This window comes from Gorilla gorilla, chromosome 8 (genome assembly GCF_029281585.2).
Source record: "Gorilla gorilla gorilla isolate KB3781 chromosome 8, NHGRI_mGorGor1-v2.1_pri, whole genome shotgun sequence".
Lineage (NCBI taxonomy): Eukaryota > Metazoa > Chordata > Mammalia > Primates > Hominidae > Gorilla > Gorilla gorilla.
The window spans coordinates 69994072-70019421 of NC_073232.2; the positions used below are offsets into that span (position 1 = coordinate 69994072).

The following is a 25350-nucleotide window of genomic DNA, read 5'->3' on the forward strand; positions in this document are numbered from 1 at the left end:
CCATTAACACTCACTCCTTGTTCCCCCTCCCCAACTCCTAGTGCTAGGCAACTACTCACCTACTAATCTGACTCTGTGGGTTTGCCTGTTCTGGACATTTCACACAGATAGAATCATACAATATGGGGTCTTCCGTAAGTGAGTTTTCCATTTAGCATATTTTTGAAGTTCATTCAGTGTTTGGCATCTATCTGTAGTTCATTTCTTTTCTTTTTTTGAAATGGAGTCTTGCTCTGTCGCCCAGGCTGGAGTGCAGTGGCGGGATCTAGGCTCACTGCAACCTCCGCCTCCCAGGTTCAAGGAATTCTCCTGCCTTAGCCTCCCAAGCAGCTGGGATTACAGGCATGCACCAACATGCCTGGCTAATTTTTATATTTTTGTAGACATGGGGTTTCACCATGTTGGCCAGGTTGGTCTCAAACTCCTGACCTCAAGTGATCTGCCCGTCTCAACCTCCCAGAGTGCTAGGATTACAGGTGTGAGCCTCCGCGCCTGGCATTCATTCCTTTTTGATGCCAAAAAATATCCCATTGTATGGATAAACTATATTTTGTTTATTCATTCCTCAGTTAATGGAATTTAGGTTGTTTCTACTTTTTGACTATTGTGAACAATGGTGCTATAAATATGTGTGCACAAGTTTTGTATAGACATGTGGTTTCAATATTCTTGGGTAAAGGCCTAGGAGTAGAATTGCTGGGTGATATTGTAGCTGGGTTTAAGATTTTGAGGAACCACTAAACTGTTTTCTGAAGTGGCTGCATCATCTTACATTCTGGTAGCAGCATCAGGGTTCCAATTTCTCCACATCCTTGGCAGCACTTGTTACTATCTGTCTTTTTTATTCTAACCATTTTAGTGGGTGTGAAATTGTATCTTGTGGTTTTGATTTGAAATTTCCTGATGATTAATAATGTTGAGCATATTTTCACGTGCTTATTGGAGATTCACAAATTTTCTCTGGAGAACTATTTAATTAAATCCTTTGCTAATTTTTAAACGGGTTTTTTTGTACAGAATATTTTAAAATTGAGTTGTCAGAGTTCTTTATATATTCTGGATACAAGTCCCTTATCAGACATATGATTCAGATATTTTCTCCATTCTGTGGATTGTCTTTTCACTTTATTGATGATGTCCTTTGAAGCATAGATCTTTTACATTTTAATGACATCTAACTTGTCTACTTTCTTTTGCTGCCTGTGTTCTTGGTGCCATATCTAAGAGACTTTGCCGAACCCAAGATTATGAAGACTTACTTGTATGTTTTCTTCCAAGAGTGTTATGTTGTTAGCCCTTACTTTTAGATCTATCATCCATTTTGAATTAATTTTTAAATTTATCTAGCAGCGTTATTGAAATATAATGCACATACTGTAAAATTTATCCATTTAAAGTTTTCAATTCAAGGATGTTTAGTATTAATTTTTACACAATGGACAACCATCAGTTTTAGAACATTTTCATCCCCGGCAAAAGGAACACTGTATCCTTTAGCTGTCACTCCCATGACCACTTCCTCATTCCCTGCCCCTAGGCAACCAGTAATCTACTTTATATCTGTACAGATTTTTCTTTTCCAGAAATTTCATATAAAAGGAATCATACAATATATGATCTTTTGTGACTGGTTTCTTTCACTTAGCATAATGTTTTTGAGATTCATCCATGTTGTAACAAGTGTCAGTATTTCATTCTTCTTTCATGGTCAAATTATATATATATACTATATTTTATCCATTCATCCATTAATGGACTTTTGGGTTGTGTACACTTTTTGATAGTTACAGGTAATGCTGCTATAATCATGCATGTACAAGTTTTTGTGTGGGCATATGTTTCCATTTCTGTTGGGAATATGCTTAAGAGTGGAAATGCTGTCATATTGTAACTCTCTGTTGAACAGTCAGGAGCTAGCAGACTGTTTCCCAAGCAGCTGTGCCATTTTACATTCCCACCAGCAGTGTATGAGGGTTCTGATTTCTCCACATCCTTGTCAACACTTGTTCTTGTCGGATTTTTTTATTCTAGCCATCCTAGTGAGTATCAAGTGGTATCTCATTGTGGTGTTGATTTGCATTTCCTAGATGACTAATGGGTCCTTGGAGAAATATCTATTCAGATCCTCACTCATTTTTTTCATTTTTTAATTGGACTATTTGTCTTTATTGAGTTGTAAGAGTTCTTTATAAATTATGGATGGAAGGCCCTTATCAGATATACAATTTGTAAATATTTCTTCCATTCTGTGGTTCATCTTTTCACTTTCTTGATGGTGTCCTTTGAAACATAAAGGTTTGTAAATTTGATGACATCACTTTATCACTTTATCTATTTTTCTTTTGTTGCTGATGCTTTTGGTGTCATATCAAGAGTCCTTTGTCAAATCCAAAGTCATGAAGGTTTACTCCTGTGTTTTCTTAAAATAATTTTATAGTTTTAGCTCTTACATTTAGGTAGGTATTTGACTCATTTTGTGTTAATTTATGTATATGGTGTGAGCTAAGGATCCAACTTCATTCTTTTGCATGTGGCTATCCAGTTTTGCTAGGACCATTTGTTGAAAAGACTATTCTTTCTCTGTTAAACTGTCTTGCTGCTTCTGTCAAAAATTAATTGGCCATAAGTATAAGGGCTTATTTCTGGACTCTCAAGTCTATTTCATTGATCCATATATCTATCCTTATGCCGATATCACATTGTCTTGAATACTATAGCTGTGTAGTAATTTTGATATTGAGAAGTGCAAGTCCTCCATCTTTGTTTTCTGTTTATCAAGATTTTTTTGGCTATTCTGGGTCCCTTCCATTTCCATATGAATTTGCAGAATTGACAGCTTGTCAATTTCTGCAAAGAAATCAGCTAGAATTTTGATAAGGGTTGTGTTGAACATGTACATTAATTTGTGGGGTATTGCCATTTTAACAAAATTAAGTCCTCTGATTCATGAACATGAAATGTCTTTCAACCTATTTAGATCTTCTTTAATAATGTTAAACAATGTTTTGTAGTTTCATTGTACAAGTCTCAGACTACTTTGTTAAATTTATTCATAAATGTTTACTGTTTTTGATGCTATTGTAAATTGAACTTTTTTTTACTTTTATTTCACATAGTTGGTTGTTAATGTATAGAAAAACAATTGATTATCTTGTATCTTGCAATCTTGGTGGTTTATTAGTTCTAATAATTTGGTGAATGCCTTCAGATTTTCTCTATATAAGATCATGTTATTTGTAAATTGTGGTAGTTTTACTTACTGTACTCCAGTGTGGGTGCCTTTACTTATCTTTTTATTCCCTAACTGAGCTGGCTAGACCCTCCAGTACAATGTTGAATAGAAGTAGCAAAAGTGAACATCTTTATCCTGTTTCTGGATTCAGCCTCTCATCATTAAGTATAATGTGAACTGTGAATTTTCTTTTTTTGTGTATGTCGGGGGACAGAGTCTTGCTTGTCACCATGCTGGAGTGCAGTGGCATGATCTCAGCTCACTGCAACCTCCGCCCTCTGGGTTCAAGCGATTCTCCTGCCTCAGCCTCCTGAGTAGCTGGGACTACAGGCGCATGCCACCACACACAGCTACTTTTTGTATTTTAGTATAGACGGGGTTTCACCATGTTGGCCAGGATGGTCTCAATCTCTTGACATCGTGATCCACCTGCCTTGGCCTCCCAAAGTGCTGGGATTACAGGTGTGAACCACCACGCCGAGCCTAATTGTGAATTTTCAAACCTTTATCAGGTTGAGGACATTTTCTTCAATTCCTGTTTTTTGAGTGTTTTATCATGAATGGGTGTTGGATTTTGTCAAATGCCTTTTTTGTATGTCTATTGAAATGATTACGTACTTTGTTTTGTTTTGTTCTTTACTCTATTGATATGGTGAATTCAATTAATTGATTTTTGGATGTTAAACCAACTTTGCATTCCTGGGCTAAATCCCACATGTTCATATTGTTTAATGCCTTTTATATACTTCTGGGTTAGGTTTGCTAGTATTTCATTGAAAATGTTTATATCTATATTGCTAAGGGATATTGGTTTATAGTTTTCTTGTGATGCCTTTAGTTTTGGTATAATATGGGTATGAGACAATGAATTGGGAAGTGTTCCTTCTATTTCTTAAAAGAGTTTATGCAAGATCAGTATTAATTCTTTAAATGTTTGATAGAATTAGCCAGTGAAGCTATCTGGGTCTGGGCTTCTATTTGTGGGAAATTTTAGAATTACTAATTCAATCTCTTTGGTTGTGATTGGTTTATTCAGATTAACTATTTCTTCATGAGTCAGTTTTGGCAGTTTGCGTCTTTCTAGGAATTTGCGCATTTCATTTAACTAGTTTGTTGGCATGCAATTGTTCATAGTATTCTTTTTTATTAATTTTAATTTCTGTATTGATTTTCCCTCATTTTATGAGTCTCATTTTTCCTTTTTTATTCATTTTAATTTCTGTATTGCTTTTTCTCTTATTGCTCATTTTAATGGTTTGAATCCTCTGGTCAGTTGGCTGAAGAGTTGTCAATTTTGTTGCTGATCATGTATCACTTTTATAATTGAATTGTTATAAGAAGACGTAAGAAGTAAGAGGCAACCCCTACAATGGAGAACATGAAGGTACACTCAAGCTTTTCTGCCCATTCTTCCTACATGCCAATATGGTTGATCCAAAGTTATTTTCATTACTCTCCTCTCCATCTCTTGTCTGGAGTTGTAGGTAAGGTGAAGTTTGGGGATTGTGCACCCACACTGGGAGCTGGTGCCTTGGTGACTTTCCAGCAGTGACAGGCCATACACTGTGGAAAGGGTTTATTTCATACCATGCTCTTGAGATAGAAGAAACCACGGCCCCGTGGCCACTCGATCTGATGTCATAACTCACCGATATTGTTTTTGCCGTGTTTCCAGTTCTTTACGTCGGTGTTGCTTGAGAATGTGAATTTGGTCATCTCGGGCCAACTTTGCTGTAAAGAAAGAACAACATGAGAGGAGCCTGAGGAAGAACAATAACAATGCCCAATGCCAAGTGTGCAGGCTTCCCTCAGATGCCCTACCCATGCCGAGTGCTTTATGTGCATGACCTCATTTGAGCCTCAGAGCACTTCCCCAATTAATGATGAAGAAACTGAGGCTTAGGGAAGTTGTGTAGCTTTGCTCTTGAACTTTACCCAAGGTCACACACCTAATTAGTGAATTTTCTTTTTTTTTAAAATTCTACTTTAAGTTCTAGGATACATGTGCACAACGTGCAGGTTTGTTACATATCTATACATGTGCCATGTTGGTGTGCTGCACCCATTAACTCGTCATTTACATTAGGTATATCTCCTAATGCTATCCCTCCCCCTTACCCCCACCCCACGACAGACCTCAGTGTGTGGTGTTCCCCTTCCTGTGTCCAAGTGTTCTCATTGTTCAATTCCCACCTATGAGTGAGAACATGTAGTGTTTGTTTTTTTGTCCTTGCGATAGTTTGCTGAGAAGGGTGATTTCCAGCTTCATCCATGTCCCTACAAAGGACATGAATTCATCCTTTTTTATGGCTGCATAGTATTCCATGGTGTATATGTGCCGCATTTTCTTAATTCAGTCTATCATTGATGGACATTTGGGTTGGTTCCAAGTCTTTGCTATTGTGAATAGTGCCGCAATAAACATACGTGTGCATGTGTCTTTATAGCAGCATGATTTATAATCCTTTGGGTATATACCCAGTAATGCGATGGCTGGGTCAAATGGTATTTCTAGTTCTAGATCCCTGAGGAATTGCCATAGTGTCTTCCACAGAGGTTGAACTAGTTTACAGTCCGACCAACAGTGTAAAAGTGTTCCTATTTCTCCACATCCTCTCCAGCACCTGTTGTTTCCTGACTTTTTAATGATTGCCATTGTAACTGGTGTGAGATGGTATATCATTATGGTTTTGATTTGCATTTCTCTGATGGCCAGTGATGATGAGCATTTTTTCATGTGTCTGTTGGCTGCATAAATGTCTTCTTTTGAGAAGTGTCTGTTCATATCCTTTGCCCACTTTTTGATGGGGTTGTTTGTTTTTTTCTTGTAAATTTGTTTGAGTTGTTTGTAGATTCTGGATATTAGCCCTTTGTCAGATGAGTAGATTGCAAAATTTTTTTCCCATTCTGTAGGTTGCCTGTTCACTCTGTTGGTAGTTTCTTTTGCTGTGCAGAAGCTCTTTAGTTTAATTAGATCCCATTTGTCAATTTTGGCTTTTGTTGCCATTGATTTTTGTGTTTTAGACATGAAGTCCTTGCCCATGCCTATGTCCTGAATGGTATTGCCTAGGTTTTCCTCTAGGGTTTTGATGGTTTTAGGTCTAACATTTAAGTCTTCAATCCATCTTGAATTAATTTTTGTATAAGGTGTAAGGAAGGGATCCAGCTTCAGCTGTCTACATATGGCTAGCCAGTTTTCCCAGTACCATTTATTAAATAGGGAATCATTTCCCCATTTCTTGTTTCTGTCAGGTTTGTCAAAGATCAGATGGTTGTAGATGTGTGGTGTTATTTCTGAGGGCTCTGTTCTGTTCCATTGGTCTATATGTCTGTTTTGGTACCAGTACCATGCTGTTTTGGTTACTGTGGCCTGGTAGTATAGTTTGAAGTCAGGTAGCATGATGCCCCAGCTTTGTTCTTTTGGCTTAGGATTGTCTTGGCAATGTGGGCTCTTTTTTGGTTCCATATGAACTTTAACGTAGATTTTTCCAATTCTGAGAAGAAAGTCATTGGTAGTTTGATGGGGATGACATTGAATCTATAAATTACCTTGGGAGTATGGCCATTTCTATGATATTCATTCTTCCTATCCATGAGCATGGAATGTTCTTCCATTTGTTTGTGTCTTCCTTTATTTCATTGAGCAGTGGTTTGTAGTTCTCCTTGAATAGGTCTTTCACATCCCTTGTAAGTTGGATTCTTAGGTATTTTATTCTCTTTGTAGCAGTTGTGAATGGGAGTTCACTCATGATTTGGCTCTCTGTTTGTCTGTTATTGGTGTATAAGAATGCTTGTGATTCTTGCACATTGATTTTGTATCCTGAGACTTTGCTGAAGTTGCCTATCAGCTTTAAGGAGATTTTGGGCTGAGACAATGGGGTTTTCTAAATATACAATCATGTCATCTGGAAACAGGGACAATTTGACTTCCTCTTTTCCTAATTAAATACCCTTTATTTCTTTCTCCTGCCTGATTACCCTGGCCAGAACTTCCAACACTATGTTGAATAGGAGTGGTGAGAGAGGGCATCCCTGTCTTGTGCCAGTTTTCAAAGGGAATGCTTCCAGTTTTTGCCCATTCAGTATGATATTGGCTGTGGGTTTGTCATAAATAGCTCTTATTATTTTGAGATACGTCCCATCAATACCTAGCTTATTGAGAGATTTTAGCATGAAGGATTGTTGAATTTTGTCAAAGGCCTTTTCTGCATCTATTGAGATAATCATGTGGTTTTTGTCTTTGGTTCTGTTTATATGCTGGATTACATTTATTGATTTGTGTATGTTGAACCAGCTTTGCATCCCAGGGATGATGCCCACTTGATCCTGGTGGATAAGCTTTTTGATGTGCTGCTGGATTCAGTTTGCCAGTATTTTATTGAGGATTTTTGCATCGATGTTCATCAGGGATATTGATCTAAAATTGTTTTTTTTGTTGTGTATCTGCCAGGCTTTGGTATCAGGATGATGCTGGCCTCATAAAATGAGTTAGGGAGGATTCCCTCTTTTTCTATTGATTGGAATAGTTTCAGAAGGAATGGTACCAGCTCCTCCTTGTACCTCTGGTAGAATTCGGCTGTGAATCCATCTGGTCCTGAACTTTTCTGGGTTGGTAGGCTGTTAATTATTGCCTCAATTTCAGAGCCTGTTATTGGTCTATTCAGGGATTCAACTTCTTCCTGGTTTAGTCTTGGGAGGGTGTATGTGTCGAGGAATTTATCCATTTTTTCTAGATTTTCTAGTTAATTTGCGTAGAGTTGTTTATAATATTCTCTGATGGTAGTTTGTATTTCTGTGGAATAGGTGGTGATGTCCCCTTTATCACTTTTTATTGCATCTAATTGATTCTTCTCTTTTCTTCTTTATTAGTCTTGCTAGCGGTCTATCAATTTTGTTGATCTTTTCAAAAAATCAGCTCCTGGATTCATTGATTTTTTGAAGGGTTTTTTGTGTCTCTACCTCCTTCAGTTCTCCTCTGATCTTAATTATTTCTTGCCTTCTGCTAGCTTTTGAATGTGTTTGCTCTTGCTTCTCTAGTTCTTTTAACTGTGATGTTAGGGTGTCAATTTTAGATTTTCCCTGCTTTCTCTTGTGGGCATGTAGTGCTATAAATTTCCCTCTACACACTGCTTTAAATGTGTCCCAGAGATTCTGGTATGTTGTGTCTTTCTTCTCATTGGTTTCAAAGAACATCTTTATTTCTGCCTTCATTTCGTTATGTACCCAGCAGTCATTCAGGTGCAGGTTGTTCAGTGTCCATGTAGTTGAGCGGTTTTGAGTGAGTTTCTTAATCTTGAGTTCTAGTTTGATTGCACTGTGGTCTGAGAGACAGTTTGTTATGGTTTCTGTTCTTTTACATTTGCTAAGGAGTGCTTTACTTCCAACTATGTGGTCAATTTCAGAATAGGTGTGATGCAGTGCTGAGAAGAATGTACATTCTGTTGATTTGGGGTGGAGAGTTCTGTAGATGTCTATTAGTTCCGCTTGCTGGAGAGCTGAGTTCAATTCCTGGATATCATTGTTAACTTTCTGTCTCATTGATCTGTCTAATGTTGACAGTGGGGTGTTAAAGTCTCCCATTATTATTGTGTGGGAGTCTAGGTCTCTTTGTAGGTCTCTAAGGACTTGCTTTGTAAATCTGGGTGCTCCTGTATTGGGTGCATATATGTTTTGGATAGTTAGCTCTTCTTGTTGAATTGATTCCTTTACCATTATGTAATGGCCTTCTTTGTCTCTTTTGATCTTTGTTGGTTTAAAATCTGTTTTATCAGAGACTAGGATTGCAACCCCTGCCTTTGTTTCCCATTTGTTTGGTAGATCTTCCTCCATACCTTTATTTTGAGCCTATGTGTGTCTCTGCCCGTGAGATGGGTTTCCTGAATACAGCACACTAATGGGTCTTGACTCTTTATCCAATTTGCCAGTCTGTGTCTTTTAATTGGAGCATTTAGCCCATTTACCTTTATCGTTAATATTGTTATGTGTGAATTTGATCTTGTCTTTATGATGTTAGATGGTTATTTTGCTTGTTAGTTGATGCAGTTTCTTCCTAGTATCGATGGTCTTCACAATGTGGCATGTTTTTGCAGTGGCTGGTACCAGTTGTTCATTTCCATGTTTAGTGCTTCCTTCAGGAGTTCTTTTAGGGCAGGCCTGGTGGTGACAAAATCTCTCAGCATTTGCTTGTCTGTAAAGGATTTTATTTCTCCTTCACTTATGAAGCTTAGTTTGGCTGGATATGAAATTCTGGGTTGAAAATTCTTTTCTTTAAGAATGTTGAATATTGGCCCCCACTCTCTTCTGGCTTGTAGAGTTTCTGTCGAGAGATCAGCTGTTAGTCTGACGGGCTTCCCTTTGTGGGTAACCTGACCTTTCTCTCTGGCTGCCCTTAACATCTTTTCCTTCATTTCAACTTTGGTGAATCTGACAATTATGTGTCTCGGAGTTGCTCTTCTTAAGGAGTATCTTTGTGGTGTTCTCTGTATTTCCTGAATTTTAATGTTGGCCTGCCTTGCTAGGGTGAGCCAGTTCTCCTGTATAATATCCTGCAGAGTGTTTTCCAACCTGGTTCCATTCTCCCCATCACTTTCAGGTACACCAATCAGATGTAGATTTGGTCTTTTCACATAGTCCCATATTTCTTGGAGGCTTTGTTCATTTCTTTTTACTCTTTTTTCTCTAAACTTATCTTCTCGCTTCATTTCATTCATTTGATCTTCAGTCACTGATACCCTTTCTTACAGTTGATCGAATTGGCTACTGAAGCTTGTGCATTCGTCACATAGTTCTCGTGCCATGTTTTTCAGCTCCATCAGGTCATTTAAGGACTTCTCTACATTGGTTATTCTAGTTAGCCATTCGTCTAATCTTTTTTCAAGGTTTTTAGCTTTTTTGCGATGGGTTCGAACTTCCTTCTTTAGCTGGGAGAAGTTTGATGATCTGAAGCCTTCTTCTCTCAACTCGTCAAAGTCATTCTCCATCCAGCTTTGTTCCACTGCTCGCGAGGAGCTGCCTTCCTTTGGAAGGGGAGAGGCAGCCTGATTTGTAGAATGTTCGGCTTTTCTGCTCCGTTTTTCCCCATCTTTGTGGTTTTATTTACCTTTGGTCTTTGATGATGGTGACGTACAGATGGGGTTTTGGTGGTGTGGATGTCCTTTCTGTTTGTTAGTTTTCTTTCTAACAGTCAGGACCCTCAGCTGCAGGTTTGTTGATGTTTGCTAGAGGTCCACTCTAGACCCTGTTTGCCCGAGTATCAGCAGCGGAGGCTGCAGAACAGCGAATATTGCTGAATAGCGAATGTTGCTGCCTGATTGCTCCTCTGGAAGCTTTGTCTCAGAGGTGTACCTGGCCATGTGGGGTGTCAGTCTGCCCCTACTGGAGGGTGCCTCCCAGTTAGGCTACTCTGGGGTCAGGGAGCCACTTGAGGAGGCAGTCTGTCCCTTCTCAGATCTCAAATTCCATGTTGGGTGAACCACTAGTCACTTCAAAGCTGTCAGACAGGGACATTAAAGTCTGCAGAGGTTTCTGCTGCCTTTTGTTCGGCTATGACCTGCCCCCAGAGGTGGAGTCTACAGAGGCTGGCAGGCCTTCCTGAGCTGCGATGGGCTCCACCCAGTTCGAGCTTGCTGGCAATGAGCAAGGCTCTGTGGGCATGGGACCCTCCAAGCCAGACGCAGGATATAATCTCCTGGTATGCTGTTTGCTAAGACTGTTGGAAAAGTGCAGTATTAGGGTGGGAGTGACCTGATTTTCCAGGTGCTGTCCGTCACCACTTCCCTTCGCTAGGAAAGGGAATTCCCTGACCCCTTGCGCTTCCCAGGTGAGGTGATGCTCACACTCAGTGGGCTGCCCCCACTGTCCTGCCCCCACTGTCCAACAATCCCCAGTGAGATGAACCCGGTGCCTCAGCTGGAAATGCAGAAATCACCCATCTTCTGCATTGCTCATGCTGGGAGCTGTAGACTGGAGCTGTTCCTATTCGGCCATCTTGGAACCAGTCTGAATTAGTGAATTTTCAACATAAAACTCAACTCCTGTGCTCTTAGCCACTCACTTTACAAAAGCCAAATCCAGTTCCTCATCCTCTTGCCCACTCACTCAGCAAGCCTTGGGGCCCCTGCCTTTCAGTGCTTAGAGAATCATATTCAGATGCAAGGGCCAGGCTTGGTTCTCACTGGGCTTGGCAGGCACAGTACATGCCTAACTCTGGCCTGTGTGTGCATTTCCACTTGAGGTCCTAACCTTCCACTCAGACCCTCAAGACTCTTCAGGGACCTAAGGGCCCCTGGTGCAGAGCTGCCTTTTTGCTCCAGGAGAAAGGCATTTCGTGGCCCTTGGTGGGTATCTTTAAATCACTGCAGAATAGTTTACTCCTCTTCTCTGAAATTCTTATACTGAGCAAAAACGGGAGTTCACTCTGAGTTTTAGTGTTGCCTGTGAGAGCAGCAGTTCTCACAGCTCTTATGTTTCTAAGTCCATTTCATTGTTTCATGGAGAAATGTGTGACGATGACACAACCCGGTTCCCTGTCGTGCCTACACAGAGGATTGAGAATGAGCTCCATTCTAAAAGAGTGCAGTGTCCTAGATGGCTTTAGAAGAGACACATGTGGTTGGACTTGGGCTCTGCCACTGAAGCTGTGTGACCAAGAGTTGCCCTGACCCCCTCACATGTAAAATGGAGATGATAATGCCTACTTCTCCGGGTCATGGTGTGCATTTGGGGAGAGAATGCAGGAAAGCCCTCCACACGGCGCCTGGCACGCAGTAAATGCCAATGGATGGGAACAATGATCATTATCATTATGCCTATAGTCATCACTGGCCTGAGGGTTCTGCTCCTCCCTCTAAGCCTAGCTCTGAGAGCATCTTATCTCTCAGCCTGTCTTGCTGCCGTCTCTCACTGCAGGAGTTGGAGCAGGTAGCTAAGGGCGGGGCTGCTTCTCAGAACCTTTAGAGCAGATGAGGTCATATCATGACCACTCTTTAAACTATTGCTTAAGGCCAAGCCTGTGAATGCAGCCCATAGAGCTGTAAATAGGGGGAGCCCAGATCTCCTGAAAACAGGTCCTGGAATAGTTTCTCTAGCTCTCGTGGTAAAGCATTATGTTTTAAAACTTACTTTTCAACACAGATTGATATTTTTGTAAAATATAATAAAAGTTAATTACTAGAAAAATGAAATTTTAAAAACCCAAAGATATTCAAAATCCAAGTCTTTTTTTTTCTTATTAGGTGCAAAAGTCATAAAATTGTTCTGTTAAGTTGCTATAAAAGTTTCTAAAACCCCTCCTCTGAGTCTTTGTATTTTATTTTGTATTTATTTTATTTTTATTTTTTTAAGGGACAGGGTCTCCCTCTGTCTCCCAGGCTAGAGTGCAGTGGCATGATCATAGCTCCCTGCAGCCTTGAACTTCAGGACTCAAGTGATTCCCCAACCTCAGCCTCCTAAGTAGTTGGGACTATAGGCACACACCACCATACCTGGCTAATTTTTTTTTATTTTTTTTTGAGACAGAGTCTTGCTCTGTTGCCCAGGCTGGGGTGCAGTGGCACGATCTCAGCTTACTGCAAGCTCCACCTCCCAGGTTCACGCCATTCTCCTGCCTCAGCCTCCCAAGTAGCTGGGACTACAGTTGCCCACCACCACATCCAGCTAATTTTTTGTATTTTTAGTAGAGACGGGGTTTTACTGTGTTAGCCAGGATGGTCTCGATCTCCTGACCTTGTGATCTGCCTGCCTCGGCCCCTAGCTAATTTTCAATTTTTTTTGTAGAGATGGGGTCTCTCTACATTGCCCAGGCTTGTGACAAAATCCTAGACTCAAACAATCCTCCCACCTTAGCCACCCAAAGTGCTGGAACTATAGGCTTCAACTTCTGTACTGATCTAATTGCAGACCTGGACGCAGTTAGTTCTCAGATGACACTCAGGCCACATTCTGAGCTGTCCACCCGACAGCACTTCCAGGCTGAGACATCTTCATCCTTGAGCTTGGAACTGGGGTCCAAAAAGGAATATTAACGGGGTACCTCTGCATTCTCCCCTGGGGATGTAAAGCCAGCCAGGAGGGGAGGCTTGAGGCCACAGAAGGCAAGGTGAGTATTAATGGTGACAATAATTGTTATCATTGGCTATGGGGATAATTCTGGAGGCACTCAACATTCATCATCTCTTATCTACCTTAAGGAACCAGCTAATCTCTTGGGCACCTTGACTCTGAGAAACTGGATCTCTTCAGTTTCACTGGTATGAATAAGTCAGTACATGCAGAATTGCAACATGCCAAGTTTCAAAAAGAGAATAGTTCTGTCTCCCCTGGTCCCGAAGGTGTTTGAAGAATTTATCCAATGGCTGATGAAGTTCTGGGAGCACAGCAGGATAAGAAAGCCTGGACTGACGGCAGAAGAGCTCAGCAGGGCAGGTTCCAAGGACTGACACAGTGCCTTAATGAAGCTGTCCCTTCACACAGATGCTCTGGATCTGTGGGGCCACAGTAATGGCCCTCTGACATTCATGTTCACCCAAGGTATAGTGGTGAAATATTAGATTTAAGGGGTGATCATATGGTGAGTAATTGAATCACTTGTAGGCTGGCCCCCCTCATTTCCAGGTTGTTCACAGGATTGGTTGTTGTGCCATGTGGTGGATTAATAATTGGCCACAGCTGGACATGGTAGCTCACGACTGTAATCCCAGCACTTTGGGAGGCCGAGCCGGGTGGATCACCTGAGGTCAGGAGTTCCAGACTAGCCTGGCCAACATGGCAAAACCCTTTCTCTAGTAAAAATACAAAAATTAGCCAGGCTTGGTGGCTACCTGGAGCCTGTAAACCAAGCTCCCTGGGAGGCTGAGGCAGGAGAATCGCTTGAACCTGGGAGGCAGAGGTTGCAGTGGGCCGAGATCGTGCCACTGCCCTCTAGCTTGGGCAATAGAGTGAGACTCTGTTTCAAAATAATAATAATAATAATAATAATAATAATAGGCCACAAATTCTTTGACATTCCTTCCATTGAGAGATGGGGGGTCTGCATCCCCACCCCCGCCCCCGGAGTCTGGGTGGGCTCTGTGACTGCTTGGACCAGTAGAATATGATGGAAGTTACAGTGTGCCAGTTTCCAGGCCCAAGCCTGAAGAGATTGGCAGCTTCCACTTTCTGTCTCTTAGAAAACTTGCTCTTGGAAGCCAGCCATCATGTAAGAAATGCAAGCACCCAGAGGACACCATTCTGTGAGAAGCCTTAAAGAATGAGACTCCATATGGACAGAGAGGCCAAGGAGCCTAGAGGTGCCAGACACATGACAGAAGAAGGCCCAGCCCCCCTCAGTTGATGCTACATGGCCACAGATGAACCGCCCAGTGAAGCCTTTCCTAAATTCCTGACCTGCAAGAGCATGAACAAAATTAAATGGCTGCTTAAAGTTACCAAGGAGGTTGGTTTTACAGCAGTAGAGAGAATGGAACTTGCTGGACAGCTTCTCTATGCTCACCCTCCAACCTGTGCTGTCCCTGAAAGTGATTGGAATGAGATGCCTCAATGGGTTTTCCACTGGGAACTCTGACCAGAAAGGAGGGAATGTGTAGAGCAAGGAGAGGCCAATCACTCCCCAGCACCTTTCTACTGAGGGCCGCAGCTCCTCCAAGGGTGCTGTCTCCAGGATACTTCTGCATTACTCCCACAACCTTCCCCCTCCCCCTGCATCAGGACTAGTGGTGCTGATGGCCCCGCACTCTGCATGGTCCCTCTGCACATGGGCCCACACCTTTGTGACGCCCCTTTCTTAAACCCTCATCCTAGTGTACCATCTGTTTTTTGCCAAGATGAGCTGAAGGGTCTGCACGAAGAAAGGCTTCATAACCGAGACCTTGGGTAGATGTGCAGGAGGGAGTTTCAGAGCCAGCATTTTCTAACTACCAGAAAAAGAGAAGTGCCCTGTCCACAACCTTCCACATTCTGTTGACCACAGGAATAAATGAACTTTGTGATTTTTTTTCCTGTCATTAGGTAGGGGGACAAAAATCCTCTTAACTCCATGTTCAGAAATATTCTGGAAATTTGGTTTCTTAAGCCAAATTCCACATCAGAAACGATGGGATGTGGCCTGGTAGCTTAAGAACAGCAGGTACAGAATAACTTTTTTCTCCTTTGTCTCAGTTTTCTTAGCTATGAAATGGGGGTAACAGTCATCTCTTCCTACCTACCCCACCAAACTTCGTGAAGAACACACTAGCTACAGGAAACTTGGCAAAGAGAAAGAGTTTGACGCTGTCATGGCAGAAGCAGTGGCTTTCTCTTATTATTACGGTGGCTGCCTGGCCTTTGAAGGCTTATCTTTCCAGGTTTAAACTGAGAGCAGGCCGAAGGGTTATGACTCGAAGTGAGGTAGGATTTTGCCAGGCACACTAGGAGGCTGGGTATGCAAGGTGGTTCATTCAGGGAGCCTTGGCTGACCTTGACGCCTGCGTCCATCTCTGATGCTCTGTACCAGGTCAGCTGTGTGTCCCTAACAAAGAATGGCCTCCTAACTGGGGTCTGCACATCTGGGCAGCTTAGTAAGGGGAACAGATTTGAGGTTCTTCTTTCTTTCAGCAAAAGGTGAGACTTCAGGTTGAAGAACTGGTAACTGTGATTTGCAGGCTTGTCCATGGCTCCTCAGAGCTGGCACTTGGGGTGCTCCTTGTCCACCCCTTCCCTCCCTAGGCCCACATGGGGCATCCCGAGATTGCCTGAGCCCTACTGTGATCTCACAGAGGGCAGGCTATGAACTAGAAAGTGATGCCACACCGTGGCAACTAGAGAAGTGCCCATCCAGGCGCATGTCCCATAGGTATCTGCCTGTATGGACCCTAGTTACCCACTGACAAAAAGAGGGGCACAACCCTCCCCTGTAGAACCGCAGCGCAGAGTGAGGACACGACGACAGTGAGGCCTGGGGCCACCCGCTCCACCCTCAGGGGCTTGTAAGAATCCCAAGGAAAGTCATGCCTCCTGCAGGTGTGTCGAGGCACAGGGCAGAGCCCTCCCACTTCCCGCCCCTGCACAGCAGTGTCATTCCTCCTATGACTACAGTGCTTTGAGGACAGGAAGAACTTTCGGTTCTTGGGAAGCCCGGGGCAGAAGGGGCCTGAGCTGCTCACCGCGTCCATCCCTCAGGACAACCTCGACATCGCCAGTGATCCAGCGGTAGCAGGGGAACTCGATGTAGTCCCCGTGGGGCGTCTTCAGCGTGATGTACTTCAGGTACCAGTCGTCATTCAGCCAGTACTTGCGCTTCTCGATTCTGACCAGCTGGATCTCGCCCAGTTCCTCGTCCACAGTCACATCGTACGAATCCACCTGGGAAGGAGAACAGGCAATCAGGCCATGCGTGGTCTCCTGAGCCTTTGTTCTGGAGGTGTTAAGAATTTGTCACCCCAAGGTATGCTGCTGTGGCACAGGGACTACGTTGAATGAAAAGCACTTAAAAAAACAGCAGGTGCAAGATACTCTGACATTCGTGCTGTTTCTTAGAAGCAGGAGATGAAAGTCCTCTATGAAAGATGTCCTCACTATACCAAAAGGAAAGTAACACTCTTTTCATCAAGGTTGGGAAGTTGAAGCCAAAGGAAATCCATACAAACCGATCTTGTACAATGAACCCTTACCTCCCGAGTCACTTCCCTGCCCAGTTACCTGCCCTAGCCCAAGCCCCTTGGCCTTATCATATTTCACGATGATTCATTCAATGCAGTATCTAAGGGGGATTGACTCTAACTGCTTCTTGGGGTCCTCATCTTTTTAAGAGGGCTCCCATGCCACGTACAACTTGTATTAAAGAAATCTGTATGCTTTCACCCATGAATCTGTCTTATGCCGATTCTCAGACCTAGCTGAAATGGGAAGAGGTGGAGTTTTGCCTCCACTACAGTTCATGGAGCCAAGATTCTTCATGAACACCTTAAATGAACTCCTGAATTCATTTAGCCAAGACATTCACTGAAGGCCTGCCCCTGACAAGGCTCAGTGCTACGACCCAGGCAGGTGAAAGAAATGGACAAATCCTGGGCCCTGCCCTTGAGGAGAGAGAATCCAGTGAGCCAGGATGGTGCTGTGCTGCTCAGAGGGCAATGTCTGCGGACTGCACTTAGCTCAGGCTGGAGGATGGGGAGACACCCAGGCTCATGCCTACACCTGCGAGGCTGTGCCCAGTGAGGGTCCACAGCTGCCCCCACATGGGATAGCCTTGTGGGAGGCCTTTACAACTGGAGATGGGCTTGCTGACAGTGGATCCCCACAATGACTCTGGGAGTGCAGGGGAGTTACCACCCCTTCCACAGATGAAGACAGCGAGGCTCAGTGACTCCCACCTCTGCCACTTGCCAGCAGAGCTGGAGTCCCACCCCAGGTCTTTCCATCATAGCCACTTCCTCTCCTTCCAGTTTTCAGTGGGGCTAATAAGCGAGTGAAAATGGTGAGGCTTAGATACAGGGAGCTTGCATGGATTCGAGTCGTCCTGGGACATTTGCAGTTCACAGCTACATGGTGATGCCCAGAGAACAGTGAGACCAAGCAGCTCTGCTGCACCTGTGGCATTACTGGTGGCAGGGTGAGGCTGGCCTTGCAGCTAGAAGGCACCACCCCAGGCTGTGTACAGCGCAGCTGCCCAGGCCTCCGGGACAAGGCTGCTTGGCCCCCTCCCTGCCAGGCTCCTGCTTCCAGGACACGGGCGGCTCTGAGGCAACAGCCATAGCTTCTGGAGGGCTTTTGTCTCTGCAGCAATGGATGGCAGACAGGAAGTTGGGATGAGAGGCTCAGGCATTGCATCACGCATTCTGATGACCAGCAGGTTTGGAAAGCCCCAGACTCGATGCCCTCCAAGGCATGTTCTTTTTTATTTTGAGGTGGAGTCTCACTGTGTTGCTCAGGCTGGAGTGCAGTGGCTCGATCTCGGCTCACTGCAACCTCCACTTCCAGGGTTCAAGTGATTCTCCTGCCTCAGTCTCCCACAGCCTGTAGCTGTGACTACAGGCACCTGCCACCACATCTGGTTAAGTTTTGTATTTTCAGTAGAGACAGGGTTTCACCATGTTGGCCAGGCTGGTCTCAAACTCCTGACCTCAAGTGATCCGCCTGCCTCGGCCTCTCAAAGTGCTGGGATTACAGGCATGAGCCACTGTGCCTGGCCCCCGCAAGGCACTTTCTAAGCCAGATTCATCAACCCTTGAACTTTATCCCTGGCGGCAGAACCTAGAGTTCTCAGCATGATGGCAAAGTGGAAGGGGCGAGGGGTATCATCCTTTGTGCGAGCGCAGGCATCCCCATTCCATGCCCTGCCTCCAAGCTGCCAGGAGGACCCCTGGAGGGCTTCCTAAGAGGAATGGGAACTTGAGTGTTTTCCACAAACCTCTTGGCTCTGAACACCGTGAGCAGTTTGGGGTGGCTGACGCTGAGGCCAGACGCTTGTGGTCAGAAAGCGGAAGCTTCCTCCCTGTGCTCTGTGGTCTAGGCCAGAGGCCCTAGGAACAGTTTCTGATGACAGAGGAGCAGGCTCATGTGGTGGGATGACATGTCTTGGGTCCAGCCACATGTGGACCAGCCTCGGCCCCACGACAATGCCCCTCCTGCAGGGAGAGTATCAGCCTCATCTGCCACCTCTGAGGAAGCCTTCCTGCCACAGCTTGTCCTCAGGAGAGCAGGGCCACACACAAGGCCTCGCCCATCATGGACAGGGTGGGCAGGTTCTGATGGGACAGGAGTCTCAGCATCTCAGGGGCTCGGGCCCATCTGGAGGAGCAGAGTGGGGGCTGAGTGGCCCAGGACTGGATACGCGTCGGGCATGCCCCACGCCAGGCCCTGCATGCCACAGGGATTTACAGAGGCCTCAGCTGCAGGTTGTGAGCCAAGACAGAGATTCCTGATCCCACCGAGGAGTGGGGAGAGGGCAGTGAGGGGTAGAAGACTGGGTGGGCCCTGGGGTCTGGAGCTCTGAATTCACATCCCAGCTTCAGGCAAGTAGCTGGATGGCCTGGGCACATTGCTTCATTCTCTGAAGCTGTTTCTTCATCCCCAAGGGAGATATCCCTCACTTGCAGGACCATTGAGAAAATGAAATGACACCATCCTGGGTGGCCTCGTTTCTCCAGAGGCACAGGCCACCGGTTGTGTGCATCAGAACCACCGGTGCCCCTTCCTGAATCCAGGGGGTTGCAGGGCACCAGGCCCCGCACCGCCTGTGAGCTAGCATGGGCCCCTGTGTCACGGCCACTTCGTGACTACATGTGCCAATCCGAGTAACTGGAGCACACATGGGAGGAGGAAACTGAACCTGTGACCTCAAACTCCTTCACTCAAAGCCCAGAAGGAACTCCTGAAAGGCTGGAGACAGGGCTGTGAGGACAGAGGGAGAGTGGGAGGCATTCTGAGTGCTGGTGGGGCAGGCAGAGCAAGTCTGTGTGCGGTGAGGACTGAGGGGCGGCCACCAGAGGCCTGGGCCTGGTCTGAGTGTGGCTGCTGCAGGGGAAGTAGCTTTCCTATGGCTCTGAGGGGCTGGAGAGGGAGGAAGGTGTCCCCAGGGTATAGATGACAGGAAAGCTGGGGTGGGGTGGGAGGAGCTAACAGGGACACTCTCATGGGAGGGAGGCTCCCAGTACCTTGGACTAAGAGGGGAGGGAGATGGGCTGAGGAGGCATTCCAGGACTGGGCAGGTCCCACAGGGAGGGCCCGATGTCTACCTGGGGGTGACGACCCACACGAAGAGACTGAGCAGCTTCTCTGAAGGAGTGGACAGTGTGGTGACCTTCCAGCACACCTGTGGTGCAGTCACAGGGGACTGGGACACTCCTGGCCCCCTGCCCTACCCACACCTGCAGGCACCTGGTGGAGAGCCCCTGAGTTTCACTTGGGGTGAAATCACTAGGCAGATTTACAAGGACTCCATCTGCCATCTGACGGGGACTTCCACAGCAGGAGGGGGCCAGGCCTGCAGTCTGGCTGGTCTATGGCCAGCCCAGCCACTTTCCTGGTGCTGGCTTCAAGCCTGAATATGATAAGACGTGAACAAGGGGCAGAGGGCTCCAGCCTTGACCCAACTCAGGGAGTAAAAGACAAAGCTTGATGGCTGTGGTTCTAACATCCCAGGGGCCACTATTGGAAGAATGACAGATAAAGGCCTCCCTCCAGGAAAATACCAGGGTCACATGTGTCAAACTGCAAAATAAGATCTTCGGAAGGTTTGTGGAACTACAATGGCCACCTTCCTCCCTCCTCTCTGGGCCAAGTACACTGGGCTGATGCTATATTTGTCTATTTGCTGTGACACATTAAATTCTCAGGTGACACACTGAATTATGGTGGGCACTATCAACAGTGGACACCCCCCAACAGGCCCTCAGGAAGCACTGGACCTGGGAATGGCCGAGCGGGTGATTATCCTGCTTTACAGATAGAAACTGAGGCTCAGAGAGCAATGGTGGCCTCAAGATCAGAACCTACACCTGTGTGATGGCCAAGCCCAGGTTCCTCCCACAGTTCCCCAAGGCCACATCTTGAGAAAAGCCCTGAACCGGAAGCTAGAAGGCCCAGCTTTGAGCCCTGGTTTGTACCCTGGATGGAGTATAAAGGGGCAATGTGGAGTGGCATGGAAGGACAGGGAAAAGCTTCATAAGAGAGGGTATTTCAGGCAGCTTTTAGGGGCTCATCAGATTTCAGAGGGCAGATGAGTAGGAGGATGGGCATGGGTAGCACATTTCAGATGTGGGGAACTGGGAGGGCAGGGTCCCCGGGGGATTCACACGTGGGAGGAGGAAGGCTGGACAGTTTCTGGGGACAGAAGTGGGTGGCGTGGTGGTACAGATGCTGGAGAGAAACAAGGGAAACCTGCAACTCACCGGCCTCATTTCACAAGGGGCCACTTTGCTGATTTTGCTTGTTGCTTTTAACTTTTTATTGGATATGTAGTTTTAAAAGCTTTTGAATATTTCGGCAAAGAGTCAGTTGGTCAGTTTTCATGTGAGCTTTCTATCAGCATTTTAGGAAAGCTTTCATCTGTCTTTCATTAGATCTCTGCTGTTGCTGGGACAGGGAGACGGATCTCTCTGCGGAAGCAAGGATGTGTGCCCACCCCCAGACTACCCATCTTGGAGGGGGACTAATGAGGCGCTGTGGGAGGAGGAAGCTGCAGAGCAGAGAGGAAGATTTGGGGCCAGACAAAACAGAAACTCGGGATGAGAGACGGGGAGGCTATGGGGAAGAGCCGAGGAAAACAAGGGACGGAGAGAGGGATGGGGGTAGTGGATAGGGAGACCAAGGGGCAGAGGAGGGGGAAAATGTGGGACAGAGAGCCGGAGACTGAGGGAGCAGAGAAGGGGCCTCTGAGAGGTGGCTGGAAGACAGAGTGTAGAGGAAAATTCAGAGCACAAAAGAAGGGAGAGTTGTAGGGCAGAGAGCAGAAATGGGGGGCATTTAGGGAACTGGGAGCAGGGGAAGGAAGAGGAGGCAGAAGAGGGGGCAGAATGTAGGGAAAAGATGGCTCAGAGGGGGAGACTGGGAGATGAGAGATGGATTGAGGGTCATACCAAAGAAATATTTATGCTCCACTAATATATTCCCATTCACAAGAAGGAGGTATTCTAGAATTAATTTTTCATGAATGTAAGAATACTCAATGACTATATTTAAGAAGCATGAATCATTATAACACTTTTCTACACTTGTTGAACATATTCAAGTATCATATATTAAACACCACGCTATTGCCCTTAGCTTTCTTAAAAGTACCAGCACGGAATGAAATGGGCCAACTAAGATTTCTCAGAAATCTTCAGATCTGTTACAGTTATCGTATCCGATCTGAATTACTTTAAATTTACAGAGTTAAAGAAATAAACCAACTTGTTAAATTTGCCTAGACTTGGGTTAGCCTCTGGAAATAGGGCCATTCTGTGTAGGATCCTGGCTTTCTCCAGCAGACAGTGAGGAGCCAAGGAAGACGCAACCGTTTATAGGATAATCCCACCTGCGAAGGACTTGATTCCCAGTCCTGACTGAATCACTATGCAGAACTCTGATGAGAATAACAAGGGACCTGTGACTCACTTTATCAAGGAAAAAATCAGTTCTGTCCATTATTCGACTGAACTATGCCCTGGAGGAGGGGGGTGTTGACCTGCCAATAACTTGGAAATGAGTAAATTGTGTGGAAATACCTTTATTGTTATTGTTATCGTTACTACTGTTAACAATACAGATTTTAACACTTTTCCCTGTAAAATGGGATAACCTTGTCTTCTCAGCAAGTACTTCCTCTAGGGTTTCTCTTTTACCTTTACCCAAAAAGGATGATTGTCTTTACAGATACCAAGCTGGGAGAATGAGGAAGTAGCTCTGGGCTGGGCAAGAGAAAGTGTTGAGTAACTTTGCATCAACAGGAACTTTCTCAAAAGCTGATTTTTTCAAGGAAACTTTCAGCCTTAGCTGGTTCCCCACCCTGCGGTAGCCCCCACCCCCAACCGCCCCCTGCCCCACCCCTGACTTATAGCCCTCTCAACCCAATGGAAATGTGACATGCAAATCTCTCCTGAAATTTGCGCCTGGGATTCCAGCTGAGGTGTTTAATTATAATGTCATTTGAATGACTTCTCAGGGTGGGGAAGACAGACCGAGAGAGGGAGATAGTGGACAAAACAGTGCCTTCACTCTTTGTCCGAAGAGCCCGCTATGGCCACGTTATAACGTCCCCTCCAGGGGGAAAGCACACACGGGGTGCCCGTGCTGTGCAGTGTAAGCACACCAATGGCCTGTGCTTCTAGAACCTTATGATGTGTGGAGGAGAATGGGGAGGGGGAAGCACTTACAAAGGGGAAGTAGTCTGTACACTGTCCTTCTCCCCTAGGTGTGGGGAATCCATGAAATAATGGAAGTAAATGAAGGTGCGTCAGAAATGGCAGAGGATGCCATCACCCTAAATGGATGACACATTAACTCCAGGGCACCGCAGTCCTCAGGGTCACTTCCCCGACTGGGGCAACTAAGCAACTGAAGGTTGCTCTTGTACTCAACACCTAACTCTTCTTGAAGGGAGCTCAAGCCAGGATGCTAGTGAACTTGGCTGAGGGCCATGTCGTGCTACAGCGAGGGTATGAGGCTCCTGGATAGGAATCGAGCCCATGGAGAGCTTGGAATCCAGAAAAAGAGTAGTTTTTACTTACTTTAGGCTCTGCACACCTAAAACACAAATTTTATTCAAGAGTAATCAGTTGAAACATGAACTTGCCGGTTGTATTTGTCCATTATGAGCAATTTCACAAGGTTTGATCAAATAATAAAGTAAATGGTGAGAAGGCAGCTTGGTAAAGTCTAAATCTTTTTGGTCCAGTTAGGAGCTGGGGTGGGGTGGAAGGGAACTGATATTCCCTGCGCACCTGCAGTATGTCTGGGACTATTACCGGTCATTTACGGAGCGCTTCCTCTGTGCCAGGTACTGGATTAGGCACTTCATTAAAGGCTCAGTGAGAACTGCGACCTGCCCATGCTCATGGAAAAGAGTCGTGGGGCTGGAATTCAGGTCCAGATCAGCATTAGGAACTAGCTTCCAAATGTTGAGGGCTCCCCCGCGTCCTCACACCTAGCGTGGAAGTGTTCCCTGGTGTACATTCTGCTGGGAGGGAGTGCAGCCCCTCCATTTAGGAAAGGCCTCTCCTGGCCTGGGTTCTGTTCCTTCCCTTTAATTTCCTCTGGGGCCTGTCCTGAGAATGTAAGCTGCCCAGGTGCCGTCTGAGCCACCAGATGGGCCTGGGCTCACCCATGACTCATGGACCAGACTGAAGCCAACCCTCCATTTTCAGCTGGGGAAACTGAGGCCCAGACAGACGGTAGAGTGAGCTGGTGGTCACGTCTGGACAGAACTCAAGCCTCTGGACCCGCTGACCTGCACCCTTCCCCATGGCTCACAGCTGGCTGCTCCGAGGTGCCCTCAGAGTTCTGTGAGCATGACTCCTCTGCCTCTCCCTCCCTGTGCGACCTGCAGAAGGAGCCTAAGGAAGAGGTGGCACAAGAAATGCGGCCCAGTGAAGGGGGCTCCGGAGCCTCGGAGCCCAGATCTTGAAGTGGAGGGGAAACCTTGGGCCTTCTCCTCCCAGGGAAGACGTGCGGCGCCTTGCAGACGGCACGCGGGAAGTCTCCGTTTCCGACAGGGGTCGCGGCCGCCGCGAGGGGTCCTGGACGCTTGCCCACCAGGGTACCCACCGGCCACTGGGAGCCCAGGGCACGCCCCACCGCAGTTCTGCCCGCCCTGACAGGGTCCTGGACACCCCCAGCCCTGTCCGGGCCGCCCCGACGGGCCCTCGGCGCCCCCGCCCAGGCCTCTGCCGTCCAAACCGGGTCCCGGACGCACCTCAGCCCGCGCCCCACCCGCGCCCCGCCCGCGCTCACCGCGCCACGCTCGAAGTCGTTGTAGAAGGGCTTGTCCAGCAGGTGCTTCTCGCTGCAGCCCGCCGAGCCCACGAGGCTGAGGTAGATGTAGTCGTCGGTGCCGGCGAACCACTGGCTGCCAGTGGCCACGGTGACCGTGTAGGAGGGCATGGCGCGGGCCGCGGGAGCAGCGAGCGCGGGGAGCCTGGGCGCGGCGGTCCAGGTGTCCGCATCTAGCGCCGCAGCCTCCTCCCACCACTGGTCCCGGTCCCCGGTCCCGGCCCCGCCCCGGTCTGGCTCCAGGCTCCCGGCTGCCCCCGCCCCCGCCCCCGCCCCCGCCCCGCCCCGCCCCCGCCCCGCCCCGCCCCCGCCCCCGCAGTACTTCTCTCCCACTCTTCACGCGGCGCCGACTGCGCGGGACCTCGCCTCGGGCGGGGCAGGGGCCTCGCTCCTGGGTCTCTCCTCAGCGAGGTGTCTGTTCCTGCAGCCAGGGGACTGGGGCAACCTCGGCTGCCACCCCTCATCCATTCGTTCACTCGTTCTCTCCTGCATTGCTTCCACCCTTTGCCCTGCCTGCCTGCCTCGGCTTCGCCCAAGGCCAGGTTCCTGTAGGCCCTGGGGTGGAGCTGCGGGGACTCCCTAGAAATCTAGGCACAGCCTCTGCTCTCCCCACGTTCTCAGTGCCACTTGCGGTACTTGGAGCAGGGGTGCTCCGGGAGTCTGCAGAGGAAGAG

The 25350-nt window shown here is 46.6% G+C and overlaps 1 protein-coding gene across 1 annotated transcript in view; it reads right to left on the reverse strand.

Annotated features, from left to right (window-relative positions):
- The window catches only part of ALOX5 (arachidonate 5-lipoxygenase), a 70156-nt gene extending 45253 nt beyond the window's left edge, over nt 1–24903 (reverse strand). The window contains exons 1-3 of the mRNA XM_031015536.3: nt 24638–24903; nt 16369–16567; nt 4882–4963 (exon numbers count right to left, since the gene is read on the reverse strand). Coding sequence (XP_030871396.3) covers nt 4882–4963; nt 16369–16567; nt 24638–24787 — 431 coding nt within the window. The 5' untranslated portion in view covers nt 24788–24903. The remainder of the gene's footprint in view (nt 1–4881; nt 4964–16368; nt 16568–24637) is intronic.
- Between the last annotated feature and the right edge of the window lie 447 nt (nt 24904–25350).